The 18,133-nt window shown below is 40.9% G+C and overlaps 2 protein-coding genes across 4 annotated transcripts; one reads left to right on the top strand and one right to left on the bottom strand.

Moving 5' to 3' along the window:
• Positions 1-252: 252 nt before the first annotated feature.
• On the top strand, positions 253-4,700 carry nek3 (NIMA related kinase 3). Of its 2 annotated transcripts, XM_020614749.1 has the most exons (14): positions 253-319; positions 406-572; positions 824-917; positions 1,019-1,116; positions 1,212-1,295; positions 1,592-1,659; positions 1,751-1,837; positions 2,350-2,404; positions 2,617-2,817; positions 3,053-3,164; positions 3,362-3,514; positions 3,641-3,772; positions 3,959-4,076; positions 4,471-4,700. In XM_020614749.1, the coding sequence occupies exons 2-14, from the start codon at positions 456-458 to the stop codon at positions 4,535-4,537; spliced, it is 1,386 nt and encodes a 461-aa protein (XP_020470405.1). In that variant the 5' UTR covers positions 253-319; positions 406-455; the 3' UTR covers positions 4,538-4,700. The 2 variants fall into 2 exon arrangements, with proteins under 2 accessions (XP_020470405.1, XP_020470404.1); XM_020614748.1 differs by lacking the exon at positions 253-319 and having other exon boundaries at positions 326-572.
• Positions 4,701-10,092: 5,392 nt separating this feature from the next.
• lpar6a (lysophosphatidic acid receptor 6a) lies at positions 10,093-16,010 on the bottom strand. Of its 2 annotated transcripts, none has more exons than XM_020614731.1 (3): positions 15,043-16,010; positions 14,800-15,000; positions 10,093-14,738 (listed from the first exon to the last, which is right to left on the bottom strand). In XM_020614731.1, the coding sequence occupies exons 1-3, from the start codon at positions 15,347-15,349 to the stop codon at positions 14,164-14,166; spliced, it is 1,083 nt and encodes a 360-aa protein (XP_020470387.1). In that variant the 5' UTR covers positions 15,350-16,010; the 3' UTR covers positions 10,093-14,163. The 2 variants fall into 2 exon arrangements, with proteins under 2 accessions (XP_020470387.1, XP_020470386.1); XM_020614730.1 differs by having other exon boundaries at positions 14,800-15,009; positions 15,052-16,010.
• Positions 16,011-18,133: the final 2,123 nt, after the last annotated feature.

Raw genomic sequence — 18,133 nt, 5'->3', positions numbered from 1 at the left:
TAGTGATCAAAGATGACATCGTGCTCCCTTTTTGTTGTCTTTAGCTCTTTGCATTGTTTTTGGTTTAGATTAAAATTAGATAAAAAGATTGAAATCACATGCGTCGGATGAGATAAAAAACGACTGGATTTATTATATGAGCGTTTAGAATACTTTTATATGAAACCACCAAACTAGAGCAAATTTGAAAGCATTTTAGTCCAGGATTTAGAGATTATAATCTACCGCCATCTAGCGGCCACGTCGTGCAGTAACGCGTGAGCCCTACGTCATACAATAATACGGAAGTGGTAACCAAATAAACAGTGCGCGCGTACAGGTGTGTGATATTTTGGTGCAGCAGTCTTTTTGTACATTATAAATGTCTCAAGGTGATCGCTGAAGATGTCCTTATGTAAATTTCAGTCCGTTCTAGATATTTGTCTTTATCCGCTGTGGTCTGTCTTTGTGGTATAATGGAGACATACTCACTCCTGAAAGTCATCGGTGAAGGGTCTTTCGGTCGGGCTTTGTTAGTTCGATGTAAAAGCAGCAATGCGAAGTATGTGGTCAAGGAAATCCAGCTGCCAAAGGTAAGTGCAGTTACATAGCTTGTCCTGGATTAGACTTGAATTTTATTTATCATTTTACACTACCATAAATATGGAGAAACCAACTTTCTGTTCGAGTCCATAGTTTTAATAACTTTATAGCCTGGGGTCGGATATGGAAATGTGTTTTGTAATGTGCTGATAACCGGACTGCTGCCTGTGCAGAGAGGCGGAGGCTGTTGGTTTTGCTTACTAGAGAGACTTCATTCACGCTTGTATTTGCATTTTTATAGAATCGGACTAAACTGGAGAATTCGAGGAGGGAAGCCATCCTATTGTCCAGAATGAAACATCCTAACATTGTGGCCTTCCGGGAGGCATTTGAAGGTATTCACACACATTCCCATTCAAACCGACTCCAAGACATATTCAACTCCGTTGTCATACAGTTATTACAGAACAGGCAATGTGATTGTGTTTGTTTACAGCTGAGGACCTCCTGTGTATTGTTATGGAGTACTGCAGTGGAGGAGACCTGCTCCAGAGGATTCGGCACCAGAACACTACACAGTTCTGTGTTGATGAGGTCGGCCTCACTACCTGCAGCTGTTCTCACAAGTATGTGCCACTGTTTTGTTTCCTGTTTTATGTTGTTTCACAGATATATTTTTTTATCACCAGATCTTGAAGTGGTTTGCTCAAATGTGTGCTGGTGCAAAGCACATCCATGATAAGCAGGTTTTGCACAGGGATCTAAAGTCCAAGGTACAGTATTGTTAATAAGTGTTACTTTATGGTTAAAACACTACAATTTGTTGACATACGTAGAAATTATGAACTAATGAGGAGGAACAGACTTTCTTTCTCTGAATCAGAACAAGAAGTCAATACTATATTTTAGTATCATTAGTGTGAGCACTGCAGGGTGAAATGAACAATGGTAAAAATTGCTTTATCACAACACTATCTCCCACTTATGGATAATAACATTTTACTCTGTTTGGCTGCTGTTATTCATGCTTGATGTTAAATCATGGCTTCTCATTCATTTCCTTACCCAGAATATTTTCCTGACAGATAATGGGGAAGTCAAGCTCGGGGACTTTGGCTCAGCGTGTATTTTGAACAGGTACAGGAAGGGAACGGTAGCAGGTAATGCACTTTGTTTGATTTGCTGCTGTTACTTATTAACATCCACTCTTTTTGTAATTATGATGCAGCTCAAAGGCTTATGCTCAGACATATGTTGGGACACCATATTATGTGGCTCCAGAAATCTGGGAAAACAAGCCGTACAACAATAAGAGGTACAGTATGTTACTGTGTCTGTGTAGCTGGTTCTTACATTTCGTATGGCACAAGATAAAGTGAAAATGAAGATAAGCCTTAATAACTGTGGCTCAGTGTCCATGTGGGGAAATTGATGCATGCAACAGGATGTGTTAAATACACAAAGCAAAGAATATACACCCTCTTTTATATATAGCAGCAAAATATGAGAGCAGAAAACTACATATAATTCATGTTCCTACAGAGGTAGATGTACAGACAGAGGGGTACACAGGGTAAAAATAATTAGACTAATGCATATAAATGTAATGTTTGGATAAAACCATCTGTGTTACTATTCTTTTATTAGCCAGTGCTGCATGTGGGAGGCATTGCACCAACAGCTAGGGGTTAAAAACAGTCTCTATCTCAGCGCAGCAGTGATTATGTAAATCATAGGTGTGTTAGCCAGTCTCGTATCTCTTTGCCAGTACATGATGAATGTCTGATGTGAATCAATAAGCGTCTCTTGTGTCTCTGTGTCCTGCAGTGATGTGTGGTCTCTGGGCTGTGTTCTGTATGAGCTCTGCACTCTGCGACACCCGGTATTGGCCTTCCCTTCCTCTCAAATACTATCAGTGAAACATTGTGTTAAATAATTCTGCTGTCCTCTTACTGCACAGTGAGATACAGCAAAGCACTGTTGTGCAATGTTGGAGGTCCAGTATCTTCAGCTGACTTAGATTATCTGCTGTGTATTTTCTTGTGACGCAGATGTTCTTTGTAGTTTGTTGTCCTACAACCCTCTTGTGTCCAGTTCCAGGCACCCAGCTGGAAGAGTCTGATTCTTAAGGTGTGTCGGGGTGCGTACCCACCCCTCCCCAACCACCTGCTGTACGAGCTGCAGTATTTGGTCAAGCAGATGTTTAAGACAAACCCAAAAGACAGGCCATCCCTGCACACCATCCTAACATCTCACCGAGTTTCCAGACTCCTGCATTCACATCTGCCCTCCCAGGTATAAACAATGTTCATTTGAGCTCCCTGCGTGGTGACAGTCACTCACGCAGTTGAAACTGAAGTGATTTATAATAGTTGCCCATCCTCCATAACAGCATACTGTCAGTTATACAACTTCCCCAGTTTGGTGACCCTGTGTGGAATCTGACCTTTGACAAGTGGCTGTTAGTTCAGATGGCTGCAGAGCTCATGTTAAGTGTTTGAATTATTGCACTGCTTTGAATCTTTTAAAGGCAATAGAGCTGAAGGAACAAGGGAGGCGAACAGGTCGATGGAACAGAGAAGAGGGGAAGAAGGTGGCTAATCTTCTGGGAGAGAGGAGTTTAATAAAAACATCATTTGAAGGTACAGTCAAAGTTAACAGTGCCATCATGTTTCAAATTATTTACTGCTGCAGTTCTAGGAGGAGTGCATCACTGACTGTTTTGTGACGTCTGGTACAAACGTACATGTGGATGTCAGTGAGAAAATTAGCGCTGTTTTTAATATTTTCACCATTTCCAAACAAGAATTCTAAGAAAGCTTTCTAACCCTTCCCCCAGGAACGGAGTTAACTGAGGGTCGCTTTGAAAGTAGAGAGCCCGGCCATCGAAAGCAGTGGGCAGCTGAGCCATCGGACACTGTGCTGCAGGTGCTGGCCAACGCCAGCCTCGCTTCATCGGATAGCATGGCATCAGACAACCAGGCCCTCACAGGTTGAACTCATGGATGTATGAGCGTGTTGACAGTGTATGCATTTGGTAAAGTGTACAAAGAAAAGGTTAGTACATTTTGGAGAGTGAAATACAGCCTCAGTGTGTTTTATCTCTCTGTTATTCCAGGAGTGTCAGAGGAGTCAAAGGACAGCAGGCAGAGGAGACAATGGGAGAGGGAGCCTCCTGAGAGGCTTTTGAGTCTGTTGGAGAAGGCCCGGCTGAACAGAGCCTTCAGCACCTTTTTAATAAACAGAGGAGGTCTGTTAAAATACCTGAAACCATGTTACTTTAAAATAATAACCTTTGCTATAGAGCACAGCAAACACTAAAGATAGAGTTGTTAAATTTCTTAAAATAGTCATTTCAGTCCAGGTAGAATAATGTCAGTGTAGTACATGATATACAGTAAACAGCCATTTGTGGTGTTGTGTTTTCTATGTTCAGACGATGACCCTTTGGTTGGACCTCTCTCCCAGCCACAAAGAGACAGCACTGACGGGCCGGAGCCAGAAGTTGCTGTGGATGAGGACCGGCTGCAGCCTCGCTCTGATGACGAGGACACGTAAGTAGCCAGACTTGCAGTAGTTCGTGTAGTTTTACAAAATGTGCATGGCGTTGGAAAACAATTTAATCAAAAGAATAATAATAACATGTTTTTAATCTCATTGTTTGTGCTTCCAAAGCAGAGAATATGACTTGGAAGGCATTTTTCCTAACATATCCTTACAGGCTCTGTCAGATTAGACAGAAAGCATCACTGAACTGCCAACTGCAGGTCACTTCACAGATGTTCTATGAGGTTTAATTCCAGCCCCTCAATGACAGTCAGAGACTTGTTGTGAAGCATCTCTAGCTTTGTCTTGGCTAATCAAGTGTTCAAAAAGTGAAAGGGTCTGAATAGCTCCTGAAGCCATTGTATGGGTAAACATTTAAAATGTAATGTCTTCTCTTCACAGAGACTTTGAGGAAGAATCTCCATGTGACTGGATAGATGAAGTTGAGAAAATGTTTTCCAAACACTGAAGCCTCATTGCATCGCAGCCCACACAGTCACAAAGCCGACATTATTGTTTACATTTGTTTAAGACACTAACTGTGCACATATCATGTCCTGTGATGTATGTTGAACCAGGTCTTGCTCTTGTAAATTAGGACCAATTTTCATAGCAAGTTATAAGCCAGGTTTACAAAGACACAGTTAAGCTCACACAGGAACAGTGAGACAGCACATTTCTTTATACGGTATGTTTCAAGCTCTGTACAGATTTTTGAGAACTTGATCAACTGGTGCAACAAAACAAAAATGTTCATTAAATGTCGTTCAGCTCTGTCTCTCATTTCATTTGAATAACTGCTGTGTACTGTTCAAGTTACCAGTGATAGCATTCCAAGTAGATTGAGGCCATCTGGAAGCTCTGGTTTGGCTTGTTGGAGAAGCAGGACATATTAAACTGAGAGCAGCTGGGTCTCCGTGGGGTCACACCATTTCAAGTCCATTTCCTCTGCAATATCAGACTTGAACTAAACATGTTCAGTGTTTCATTCATTGGTATCTTGTGTCTTTTTTTTCTCTTGGCAAGACACTAACAAATGTAAATCTGGCCTGTTGTGTTCATTTTAATATGCAGTGAGCACAGTGGTGTAGCCACAGTGAGATGTCAGTGCTGGTCTTTCCTACAGTAAATGTTGATTATGCACCACTAGGTGGGGCTGAAGTCATTGCTGTGAGCCTTGTGGAGCAGGCAGGAGTGAGAAAAGCTATGGTCTGCTTCAGGTAGAATTTTGCTGAAATCCTGTTTATATTACACATCAGATGCCGTCAGATAAATCTGTGCATGCTCCTCCTCCTTGTATGCAAATGTGTTCTCAGTTGCTGGCACATTACAGGGGAACGTGTAGAGCCTGTTATTCTCTTCACTTTGGCAAATTAAAGGCTTAACAATATGAAACAAAAGCAGACAACAATGAGACAAAGACCGAGCCTCGCCTTAATGACAGTTTGAGCTCAACAGGATATAGATACTACAGGCCCTTGAATTAACAAAACCATAATAGTGCTGATTCACCAACAGTCACACCAGAGATGGATAATCCTGCTGCCAAAGTTCCTCCATTGACTGAAGCTTCCCATTGGCTGGCAGGAGGACTTCACTGTTTGAGCCCATGATGTGTTTTATGTGAGGAGGCTCAGGAGTTATCTTGTAGACACACTGAATTCCCCCCCCCCATCCATGTCCAGCATAAATACAGATAAGGTTGCATAGCAGAGCTACAACATCATGTTGTGTGTCCTGCAGATAGGGGGGTCTGCCAGCAGTGGTCCTACAGGCTAGACAGTGTCTTCACAGTGTCTTGGGTTTGTTTGCTTACTTTTTGATCAGATATTTCCAGATCTAAATTAGGACACACTTCAAATTTTAGACTATACTGTAATGTTCTTTATTTGATACTAATGCATTGAGGAATATTGTTTTAATTTTTAAAAAAGGCTGAAACACAGGAAACTTCATATTTGGCTACTATGGCATCAGATTGGAATCAATGTCAAAATCTTTATTCTCAGCCCTAATTCAAGCTTTTTAATTGCTATTTTCTGTTACACTGAATCTGCTCTAAATGTAATACTGGATTAATATGGAGTTAATCCTTGAATTAATGACATTGTGCAAGTAACTGCCAGGACACGCAGCTGATTTACAGCCTTTATGTAAACTTATTTCATAGGTTTAATGTTCATCTGTATGTTTGTTATTACAGGATATTATAAACATAATGCAATTAGCACTGCCCAGTATACTGCAGGAGTTACAGTATTTCAGGGTTGTTGGTTTGGATTTAATTATACAGCTGTTTCTGTAATTGTTGGATCAAAGGTGCAAGACCTGACTTGGAAAAAAAAATTCTGGCTGAACAGTTTTATGAAGGTCAGAAAATACAGAGGCAAACAAGCTGATGAACAGGGGCTTCCTCTTGCAGGAAGGATGTGAAGCTTTCTGTTGTATCTCAGTGGCTATAAATGGGATAAAAAGACATTTCTTTTTGAATGAATTGCTGCATATCAGCACACTTTTACAATGTATATTAAGTCTGAGTGGAAGTGAAACATTTATTGTGAAACAGACTGAATCTGACTCATTGCTCTCACTGGAAGAGACGGAAGTAAAATTTGCAACAACCCCCTCATATTTTAAGTGCTAACCTCCCTGCTGTGTAAGTGCAGGCATGACCACAATGCCTTAATGTTACAGCTCGCGTGTGAGCTGAGCAGCTCACAGTGTAAGTGAGACACACTGATGTACAGTCACATTTCCTCTCACTTTTCTCTGTTCATCTTACCTTGAAGTCTTGCTCATTTTAAAATGTGCTACATCCTGTATTTCAGTATCTACCCAGAGTCACTATGAGGTTGCATCTATAACCTCAGGTTGCACTCAGACATCTAATCTGAAGCACTTTATTGATTTAGTTCCTGCTCATCCTTATGACCTGATAGCAAACAGGTCAAGTGACTTCCTCTCTTACCAATGATGTACAAAAGGCTTTACATTTTGTCATCTTTCTGAGGCTGTCCACACACCTTGACCTGTCGACCCTCAGCTTCTGTCATTGCCCTTGATGAAATATCGACACTTGTTATCTATGACAATTTCTGCTCGCCTTTTGTTTCCCTGCCTCAGTGTCTGTTTTTGTGGCCTGTTTTCTGAATGTCCCCAGCTTCACTCAGGAAGAGCCCTGCAGATGCATGATGACCCAGTGATCTCTGTCTGGCTACTGATGTCTAGAAAGGCATTTTCTAAGCAAGTCCTATTCCAGTTTTATTTTAGAAAGGGAGCCTTAGTTTTTACATTTCTGTTGTGTTTTTTCTTGATATTGATACCTTAATTATTGTCATGTATTGATGGTTTTAGTGGACATCTGTAGCCCCACTACTATCTCCCACACAGTGAAGCGAGTAATGAAGCCTGCTGCCATGACTCACCCAGTACAGAGAAGTGCTGTTTATTCTTCACAGGCAGCAGCTCTTCCTGTTAACAAAGCACTTAGGCGCTGCAGTTTAGAGTCTCTTTGCAACTATAAATATGGGAGCTGTCATTGTTATGATTATTTCATGCCCTCTGTAATGACCCTCCTTTGTCTGCTGCCACTGTTTTGTTAGTCTGTATCAGACAATAGGGACTGACGTGGCCAAGCAGAGCCAGGCCTAGAACAGCACGATTCATCCGCTGCTCAAAATAAAAAAAGGTCAGGAACAGTTCAGTTTGCATCCAGGGGTTGTGTGAAGTGGGACACTGCCAGCTCTGTGCTGGTTGTTTGATCATTTGTAGTTTTAAATGCTGCTATTTTTGGTAACTCATATGTGTGTTGAGTCCTAACAGGCCACCCTTAGGTAGGGTCACAGGCTGTATTGTCCTGTCTCCTGACCATGCTTCCTTCTATCCAATTACAGATCAATAGCAAACAGGAGTTTCAGTGGAGTTGTTAAAAGTCTTGCTCTTATCATTTACTAAAAGCTGCTTTACCATTTTCTTATGAAATAATAAGTACACTGTTCCATTTTATTGTATTATGTGGTTGTGCTTTTTTATTTTTAATCTCAGATGTAGTTTTAAATGTTTAAATGTTCGGTTCCTTCCATACGTAAGAAGGACTTTAAACATCCTGTTTTGTAGATAACAGCAGAACTGTCATATGATATCTTGTAACTCTGGCTTCTTTATCACCTGCATACTGCACATACTGTACTAATCTGAACATGAAACTCATCTCACACATATAGTCCTCCCCCGCTTTAAGATTTCACTGCTCACCTGCTTGTGTTTGCAAAACATCACACCTTCATCATCATCACTGTTTATAGCCTCCAGAAAACCATGAAATGTGGTTTTAAATGAGCATGAGCTGTTGCACAGGCTTCCCATGCATTACTCTCCTGAACAGAACATTCTCACAGTAAAGACAGCTGTAGGCTTTATTGCTCAGCTTGTGGTCTGACGAAGGTAGAAATTTGTACCTGCCTTTAAATCACAAAATGAGTTTGACATAGATTCATTAGAGCTTGAGAAACAGTGTAATAGTCCAGGCTCCAATATGAATTACAACATCCAGACTTGTGATTCATTGTAGTGGAACCGTTAGTATTCATATCTCATTTATATAAAGAGATGCATCTCTTCAAGTTCAAACAGGAAACCAGATCAGTAAGTTAATGATTAGTGTCTTTATCAGCTCTGGAGATTCCAAACACATATAATTCTGATTGCATCATCATCAAAATGTTTCACACAGTGATCCTCTTTCGTTTTAATATGTGGTGAAGGACCAAACTAATGATGCTCCATGGTTTTTGCCCATTTACTAAATTTACTAAACTTAATACAACAATTTTGTAAATATTGTCCAGTGTTTTAGATTTTATACTGTGTTTTGTTAAAGCAGCCATCAGCTTCCGTTCATTACCATATAGCACGGAAAGCTTTTCATACACTCTCAAAGCTTGTAGTGAGGTTCAAATAAACTGCTGTCTAAATGCTTGCTATAGATTATAAAACTTAAGCAACAGCAACAGATTTTTATAACTTCAAGACATCAGTGAGAAACAGTAGTTCTGTGCAGGTAATTATCTTGTCTTATCTGTCTGCTACACAGGGCTAATTCTGTGTTTTGTTTTGAGGTGCCAAAGATAAGCCCGGGGGGTATCAGTGAGCCATGTCCTTCCCACCTTGTGACCACAGTGTCAATAAATTAGATGTCTCTCCAAGTCCCTGGTTCAAAAGGATGCAGAGGTTCTAGTTTGAACGTACCATCTTTAGGTTTGAGTAAGAAATTTCAGTGTTTTTGATGGAGATAAATCTCTTCAGAAAAGAGCAGGTTGAGCAGAAAAGGACATCACCTCACTCAGGAATCTAACAGTGAATTTCTGTGGTTAAAGGAGTCTGAGTTACTGCCGAGGAAGAAAGGGAACGCACTGTGTGGTCAGAGGCTCTGTGGAAATTCCTCCTGGGGAACATGCTGACCTCAAAGCTGACCTGTAAGGGTCAGCCTGTGCTATGAACATTTATTTATCAGTCTGTGCTATAATATTAGAGGGTATTAAGCTGCTGCCTAAAACATGAGAGGTGGATTTTAGAATGCAGTATTTTTTTCTGGTGAGAACAAGACTAAACAGATTCAAAATGTCAATATGGGTTCAGCATTGCTCAAGAGCTGCAGTAATGGACTGCAGGTAATAAGCTAACAAATATTTTTTTTAAATGAGACTATGACCCCTTCCAACACTTGATAATCTGTTACTGGAATAAACTAAACCAAATTATTACATTACTAATTGCTTCATTTCTTATTCAAATTAGGTTTATTAACTAATTCAGTAATACCATTTTAATAAAACACTGACCAAGTAGTAACTCAACTTACCACAGTCTTATTCCTGTAAACTCTCACATTGTTAGCATAATTTTGCACGATTGTTTGTAGTATAAGTATTTATATGAATCTACAAACTGTTTTCAGCATGATGTTATATGGAGTTTATTGTTGCATAAACATATCACAATTTTACATCATTTTGTTCGTTTTTGTATTTGCTAAAAAGACACTTTGACAGGACATGCAGGACATGAGGCTGCTGTGGGGTTTGACCCAGTGACCTTTCCCATCTCCCATGAGACTGTCAGTTGCACCAGTGGGCTGCCCTCTCTGGTTAGGAGCTGTAGCCATAAGAGAGGATTAATGTGTTCACAGTGGCTGCTCAGACTTGGTTAAAGCTCCCAGGAGTTTTCAGAGGGAGACTAAGAAAAGCCCAACCTGTCCCACCATTACACACCTGAGCATTGTATATTTTTCTCTAACAGTCAGGTTGAAACACTCAAACTGAAGCAAAAGACTTGAAGACTGGATGTGCTGGGGTGGAGCTAACCTGCAGTGAATGACTTTAACATACAAGGTGGTGTTAACGGGAAATAAATCTGTCAGCCCCAAAACGTGACTGCAACAATGTGTGTGTCAGGATGTGAGTGAGTGTGTACGGGAAATCCTAGGTAGATTCACAGAACTGTTCACTTCCCACAAGTTTCATTTCATGCTTGGACCTGTGTCATTTTGGTTTAACACAAAGCTGCAGATACACATCTGACGTATTTCAAAATGTTAAATGACGTCTACACACACACACACACACAACCCACATATCCTCACTAAATTTGTTCCTCATTTGTTCTTAATATGTTTCTGTTCTGAAACCAGGGTATGATTATTCTCAGTTTGGGTTTGAGCCACAGACCAGTCTTTCTCCATGAGTCATCATAGATCACCTCTGTGCAGTTTCATGGGGAAGTGCTGGGCTTGGAAACTAATGTCGTGCACGCTCCAACCACAATTTTCAAGAACAAACATGCTCCAAATTCTTGCCTTAAGATACAGACTCGTGTTGTTAATGAAGAGAAGAACAATGACTGCATTGTACGCACACACTTTGTTAAATGTGGATGAAATTTGAACTAATTTTATTTCCTGTTTACATGGCTGAACTATATCTAAGACCAGCAAGGGCTTTACCTTGGTTAACAGGTTGAACACTGTGTATAGTATAAATGTTTTGGATAACACCATGACACCAGCGATGGGAGAATTTGTGTTACACCCTGCTTCTCCTTTTTGTTTCATTTCAAAGATGTAATGCATCCAAGAGCTGATCTGGTCAAATACCTCATCCAGGAAGTGATAAGGCCTGTTTATGGTTCGAGGTGACAGAGAAATACAGAGGATTACATGTGAGTAGTTGGGGCAGTTATTTAGTTAACCTCCCACCTTCCAGTGATCTCATTCCACCTCTAGTTATTTGTTTGGTGATGCCTCTGATGATTTTAGAAGGACTGTTGTGCTGGCACAAGCAAGATCCTTCTTTTATGACAACCACCTCCTGGCAAATTATTACCAATCATGATGTTCTGTCTCCTGCATTGTGGTTTTTATAGCCCCCTCCTTCAGGAAAATTGTCTTGCAAGCAAGTAAAGTGCCCCTTTGGAAGGTGACATACTTTTTATAGAACAATAATACTACCCATTTACCCCAAATCAAGGCGAGACTCTAAATACCAGAAATGTGAACTGTGATTCTGGTGTAATTGTCGGAAAATTGTGCAAATATCTAAATGGAAACCAACCACACCAGGGTATTTATAGCCACTTCCTAAATTTTTGAATTTCATCATGTGATGCAGACTGAATCTGGGGATCCTGCCCTGGTCTCACCTCACCCAACCGCCTCTTCCCCAAACGTCCACACATAAGGTGGTGAGGTCTCTGTCAACACCTCAGCAGAAATTCCCCCAGAGGATCTCTGGTCGTTTGGGGCTGACAGAACTTCAAAAGAGCCATTAAGAGGCTCATTAGAGGAAACATGCTGGATTTACCACAGGGAAAAGAGTGACCTAAAGCTGTAGGTGAGAGAGTAAATCCAGACTTGTTTTAGTCTCCACTAAGACGCCGCTGACTGTGATGACCCTGATGAAGACAACGTCTCAGCCAAAACATTGGTTTTGGTTTGTGTGACCTTCACTGATTTCAGCAGTCATTTAAACTTACTTATATGATGTGTCTCTAAAGGCTGATTTGTTTAAATGAACTAGACACAACTACTGGCTGGCAAACAGTCTTCAACTGTAACAAAAATGTACAGAGATTTACTTGTGTAAAATTGTCTCTCTTTTTTTTTTTTTTTTGCATTACTTACACAGTAAAGTTTAATAGATCCTCAGTCTATCTCACATTACACAAGAACACTGTGATGCATGTTCACATCTGACCTTACCAGAGCAATGCAGAACAAAATGCATGTGATGACAAACAGTGGAGCATCTGTGTTTTCTCACCATATATCCTGCTGGGAAGGAGCGGTCAGCCTGATTAGATTATTGCTGTGTGTGCAGAGGAGCCTGCTGGGCTCACGTGGGAGACGCAATCCCTGATGCACTACACTCCTACAAGTTTTAGTGTTTAGTGACTACACAGCTCGATGTTCTTGACATTAAGCAATAAAATGGGAACAACACAGAAATTCCAAGAAGTTACATCAGTTATTGTAAATGAGGAAGGTTTTAATGAAACATTCAGTAAGACCAGAGCTTACTTCCCTTACTTACTGTATTTGCTTTAGATACAAAATGACAACTAAAAAGTTTAATTCCTTTGTTTGTTTGTTTGTTTGTTATCTGTCCCTTTCTGTGTCGGCCCTGACCTTTGGCACAGATGACAACAACCATGAAAATCAGGCAGTCAAATAAAGGTTGTATGTGCGGAATACACAAGCTGAGGACTTCCTGACATGGCCACAGAACTATGCATAGCAATCGATTTATGATGTGTGGTAATCCTCTTGAATTAGATGGTAAGATGTCTGCTCAGTCTTGGAGGAGTTATAGTTATTGATGTGCAGATGATGTGAATTGCCTCAGTGTTAAACTGTATGTTTGGTTTCAAAACTCCCAGGTTTTTAACACAGTCCTTAAATTTCACACATGGCAATAAAACCAGTTGTGTGCATAACTGTGGTACTGATGCCATGTGAGTCAAGGGTATGACTGCCATGTGAGTCAAGGGTATGACTAATATGCCGCTAACTGATCTTCAAGCTATGCCAGTAAAGTTTAGAGTAACATATGTTTTCAGTTATTCACTCTCACGCTGTGTATACTCCTCACTTGTACATGTATCCATAGTTGGCAAATATTTCATATATCTGTTTTTAGTGCACTGCAAACAGCACATTTTTATTAATATTTTTTATATATAATTCGACTTTGATGTTGTTTTTTATAAATTTAATGTCATGAGAAATGTTTTCAGTTATGGCCAATGACTGTTAGAAGCGTAATCCTCTTGCTGGTTCTTACACCACACTTACATACTGTACATATTTATTTATTGTGAATAGTCCATCGTTGTCAGTTTTTGTTAATGAGGACTTCCGCTCCTCCCCCACTATTTGCCACACAAGAAGCTGGCACTCCCCACTGCCAGTCAGACAGACACAGTCTACTTTCTATTTCCTCTTCTTTGCCTCCTCATTTGCACAACAAACATTTACATTTAGCAGTTAAATGGTATGAAGTTACACCTGTCTGCTGACATGTCAGTGCATTTAATGATGAACAAATTACAATGAAATGTTGCCAGAACAAAAAGGGCCTACTGTGACCTACTTGTAATTCACAATGTAGAAACACAAACCCCTGTACAATATATATCTTGATATAACTTCATGTTAAATTAACAAATACTATTCTAAACTTACCATGGAAATATACACGTATACATGCACATGTAGCATTCTACAGTATAGCATAACTGTGCTGCTGTTCAGTGATCACATTCCCTTCTAGGTCACTGGCAGAGCAGTTGTGCTTAACACAATTACAGTATATTCCACAGGAAAGGGAAAGCAACAGTAATAATCCACAGCTGTGAACAAACGGTCATGTAGCAGTAATACTGCAGAGGCCAAACATGTCCAGGTCCAAACATTTGCCCTGAGATGAAGACTGAGATAATACTTGTTTGACACGTGCTTCTTAAAGCACTAAAAGTGCTATCCCATTGCCCCATTCTATGGAAGGATAGATTTTAATACTGCAGAGTTTAGCAATCCCACTGTCACACTGAAGACTCATTGTTGAACACTTTAGCTTTGAGATTCCTCAGGCTGTACTGCACGGTGGAGCTGGTTTCTGAGTGCATGGCCTCAGAGAACTTGTGGTCATACATGTGGCTGGTTTGAGACTTCCTCTTGATAGAGTTCTGGATGGTCTCTGAAGTGAAGTAGTAAACAATGGGATCAAAGCAGCAGTTGGATACAGCAATGCAGAGGGCTATGGGGTAGATGGTTCGGACCACAGACTCCGCAAAACAGCCCTTCAAGGTATTGGTTCGGACAAGAGCGTAGAAAACCAAGTTTACATTGTAGGGGATGAAGCAAAAACAAAAAATAGAGAGATGTACCATTATCATACGCAGGATCTTTTTTTTGTCCAGCTTCCCCCCACGACTGATGGTTTGGGGGCGACGCAGGGTCTGCAGCACCATGATGGAGCAACAAACGTTGAGTAGCAGTGGGATGAAAAAGCCCACTGTCTCTATGAAGATCACCACTTTGGACAGTTGAGATTTCCACTGTTTGGAGGAGAAGTTCTCAAAGCAGAAAATGGCATTTGTCTTATTCTCATTAGGGGAGCGAACTAACACGTACCCTGTGGGAAGACTTACAGCCAGCACCAGCACCCACACAGCAATTTGACTCTAACAGGTACCCTGCGGGAAGACTTCCAGCCAGCACCAGCACCCACACAGCAATACACACTATCTTAGCATTGCGTTTGGTCCTGAGTGTCCTAGAGCGAAAAGGGTGCACAATGGCTAAGAAGCGATCCACGCTAATGCAGGTGAGGAACAGCATGCTGCCATACATATTGGTATAGAACAGTGAGACGGAGATGTTGCAAAGTGGGCTTCCAAAAGGCCAGTTCTGGTTGATGACCGTGCAAAGTATTCTTCCAAAAGGCCAGTTCTGGTTGATGAAGTAAAAGACCCTCAGAGGCAGTGTGAAGACAAACAACAGGTCAGACACTACCAAGTTCATCATGTAAGTCGTGGTCTCGTTCCTCAGCTTCAGAGAGCAGGTGAAAATATACATGGCTATGACATTTGTGATCAGTCCCACCACAAACACAAGGCTGAAGATGGTGCTGTACAGAGGGTATTTGAAATCATCAGTCTTGTTGCATGTAAAGCTGTTTGTTGAGTTAATTCCAGTCTGTGGCGTGGGGGAGACGGTACTGTACATTCTGAGAGACAAGGAGTGGAGGGACAAGGGGTGTTTGTTATGTAATAGCTATACAATCATTGGGCTGCCCTCTATAATGAAGGGAGAGGAAAGCATGCAGTCGTCTAAGAAATCAGGCTACTGGCATGAACACAACTGTCCATGTGAGAGAGAAGTGCTGCACATGGTTAACATGATTGTCTCCCCTGTCTTGAGGTAGTTCTTGTGGGAATTACCTCATGCTGAAAAGTCCCCTCCCCAAGGACAGAGATTCAGGCTCAAGCGTCCACCCCTCCCCCCGTCTTGTCTCTCAACCAGGCTGCACCCCACAAGTTGTAGGCTGAGCTTTACTTACTCAGATGAGCTAGTCAGACAAATGTGTTCCCTTTCCATTCAAGGCATCCCCAACCAACACAAACGTCTGAGTCCACAGAGGGAATGATGACATATCCACATTCAGGTCCATTAAAGAGATGTCCTCATGGCATAATTCCTTCTCTTTGTCAAAAGTTGGTCCTGTGTTTTTGTCCTTTTCAGTCCCACAGCAGCAACGTTGTCATCAGCTTTCCACCTCTCATGAGGTGCTGGCCAAAAACTACAGATCTCTCCCCGGAGCAGAGATGACGCCTTAGCTGAGCTCCTGCTCTCTCTCCCCGTCTCTATGTCACAATGTGAGTGTGTTGCACTGCCCGTCTTTATGTCACAATGTGAGTGTGTTGCACTGTTTGTCCTCGGGGTCTGATTCTACTTCCCTCCCTCTCCCTCTCTCTCTCTCTCTCTCTCTCTCTCTCGCTCTCTTTCTCTGTCTCCCTCTCTGTCTCTATGCCCAGGTTGCTCAACACATCCTCAGGCTCAGATTTAGTTCTCCTTTGCACCAGTATGGCAGACAGTTTTATACTTGGAGTAGAAAAGAAAGCAGCTGTAGCAACTCCGCCCACTGCCTCCAGTTCATCTCCTCCTACTCCTTTGTCTGCTCTTAGTTAAAGAACCAACCAAAATAGTGTTGCTTTGTGAGGGTATTCATCAAGACTTTATAAGAGTCCAGAATTAGCTGAAACACTGCCTGTATTTTAATCTTGATGCTTATATATTTAAATAAATGTTTTGAGCTCCTGCCACCACTTTGAGGCCTGTTATAAAGCAATTTTTGATATTAGCTAAAGTTTAAAACAGACTTTATAGGGCCAAGACTCCTAGTGTTTACTGCAAATACATTTTTTTGATTTTGATATTAAAGCACAATAAGTGCTGCATTGTGATCTGAACCATAACTGAATGATAACCACAATAAAGGATGGGGTCTTCATGACTATTTAGGCTAAACAGTGATGTAATGAGTGAAAACAATGTACAGTATATAACACCTACCTTTTAAAGCAAGACTTCCAAGAGTATAATGCAGTATTTTACTCTGTGGTATTGCAAAGTACTTCAAGTATTTCTTGTACCACTTTACAGCATGAGAGAGAGTTTTAAAAATCTTTTTAAAGATCAGTATTACCTTGGACTTTAAAAGAATTGTAGTTTGACTTGTTTTTAGTGAAGCTGTTACTAAAGATAGCAGATCAAACGTGTCTGGGAAGTTCACCAAACCCATGCAAGAGCCTGAGGTGACTGCCTCAGCAAGTCTGAAGGGAAGTGCAGGGAAATGGAATGAAATGCCTGTGTGGGGAGCAGCTCTGCTAGAAAAGCACAGTGTTTTATTCTGCAAGGGACACTGGAAATGACAGAACAAAACCTTTCTCTATTCTATGGGTTTTCAGCTGCCCTTGTCTGTCCCTGCCCACAGCTTTCTCTTCTCAGTGCCCTGTTAAACTTGCATTCAAGTTTTTCTTCAGTACAAACGTTCCTGTTGTCAGTAGGTATAAACATTAGGGCCTTTGTTACAAGAAAAGTGGCTTCAAAGAACATGAAAGTTTTGCTTTCATTTCTACAGTACGGTGATTTGCTTGAGGGTATTTTAGTTTTGTGTTTGACCGCGTCAGATAGATACCTGGCTGGGTTTCCTGTCAGCAAACAGATGCATGTCTGGCAGAACCACAAGTGTTTTCCTGCCAAATCAACCATTTGTAGTTTGTTTTTGAATTATACCATGTAAAGATGATATTGTTCAGCTGATTTTTATTGGTTATAGTAATATTTCCCCATCAGAACTGACTCCAATGACACAAACACGTGTTTTAGATCAGTAACATGACACTAATCCAATAATGGTTCATTTTGACTTCACAGAGTTGCCAAAAATAGCCAAACAAATGAAAGAAAATCTTGCAGAGAGTCAAAGAAATGGTGGGTGTCAGTCTTTCTTTATCAGTCCAGCACAAAATAAACACCATCAATGCCAGAGTGAAATCTTCAAGAAAATGGGAAAACATGTATTAGTGTCTTTTACTCACAAAGCAGTTCCATCCAGCTCGTAAAAACAAGCTCTTCACATGCAAGCATGTGGTCACTAAACAAAAACATGTGCCTGAAATCCCTGGACAGTTACATTTCCCACAATGCCAGGAAACTGTCCGGTACACCCAAGGCTAAGGATGAAAGTTTTCAAATACAAAAGCAAAATGCATTAGAAAGAGAGTGACTGTACTGTATGTGATGTAATGTTGTTGTGTAATAATCATCAGTGGCAATTTTTAATTCTGACCGGTTCTTTTGTCTGAAGGCCCCAAGAAGTAACACTCAGGAAACAGGAATCAGCTTTAAGTAGATTTATTTTCTTCTGGTTAAATGCAGAGTTATTACAGCGCTGGGCTCTGAGAGATGACAAGTCTCCAAGAGCCTCAATAATCACAAATCATTCAC

The sequence above is a fragment of the Monopterus albus genome, unplaced genomic scaffold (genome assembly GCF_001952655.1).
Source record: "Monopterus albus unplaced genomic scaffold, M_albus_1.0 scaffold150.1, whole genome shotgun sequence".
Classification (NCBI taxonomy): domain Eukaryota; kingdom Metazoa; phylum Chordata; class Actinopteri; order Synbranchiformes; family Synbranchidae; genus Monopterus; species Monopterus albus.
The sequence above is the reverse complement of the archived record's forward strand: the minus strand, read 5'-3'. Positions and strand labels throughout refer to the sequence as shown.

Coding starts and splice junctions, on each gene's coding strand:
- nek3 (XM_020614749.1), top strand. CDS start 456: ATGGAGACATACTCACTCCTGAAAGTCATCGGTGAAGGGTCTTTCGGT. Junction 1,117..1,211: donor CACAGTTCTGTGTTGATGAG/GTCGGCCTCACT, acceptor TTTTATCACCAG/ATCTTGAAGTGGTTTGCTCA. Junction 3,773..3,958: donor CTTTTTAATAAACAGAGGAG/GTCTGTTAAAAT, acceptor TTCTATGTTCAG/ACGATGACCCTTTGGTTGGA.
- lpar6a (XM_020614731.1), bottom strand. CDS start 15,349: ATGTACAGTACCGTCTCCCCCACGCCACAGACTGGAATTAACTCAACA. Junction 15,001..15,042: donor TGGAAGAATACTTTGCACGG/TCATCAACCAGA, acceptor CACTTTGCAACA/TCTCCGTCTCACTGTTCTAT. Junction 14,739..14,799: donor AGGGTACCTGTTAGAGTCAA/ATTGCTGTGTGG, acceptor TGTTAGTTCGCT/CCCCTAATGAGAATAAGACA.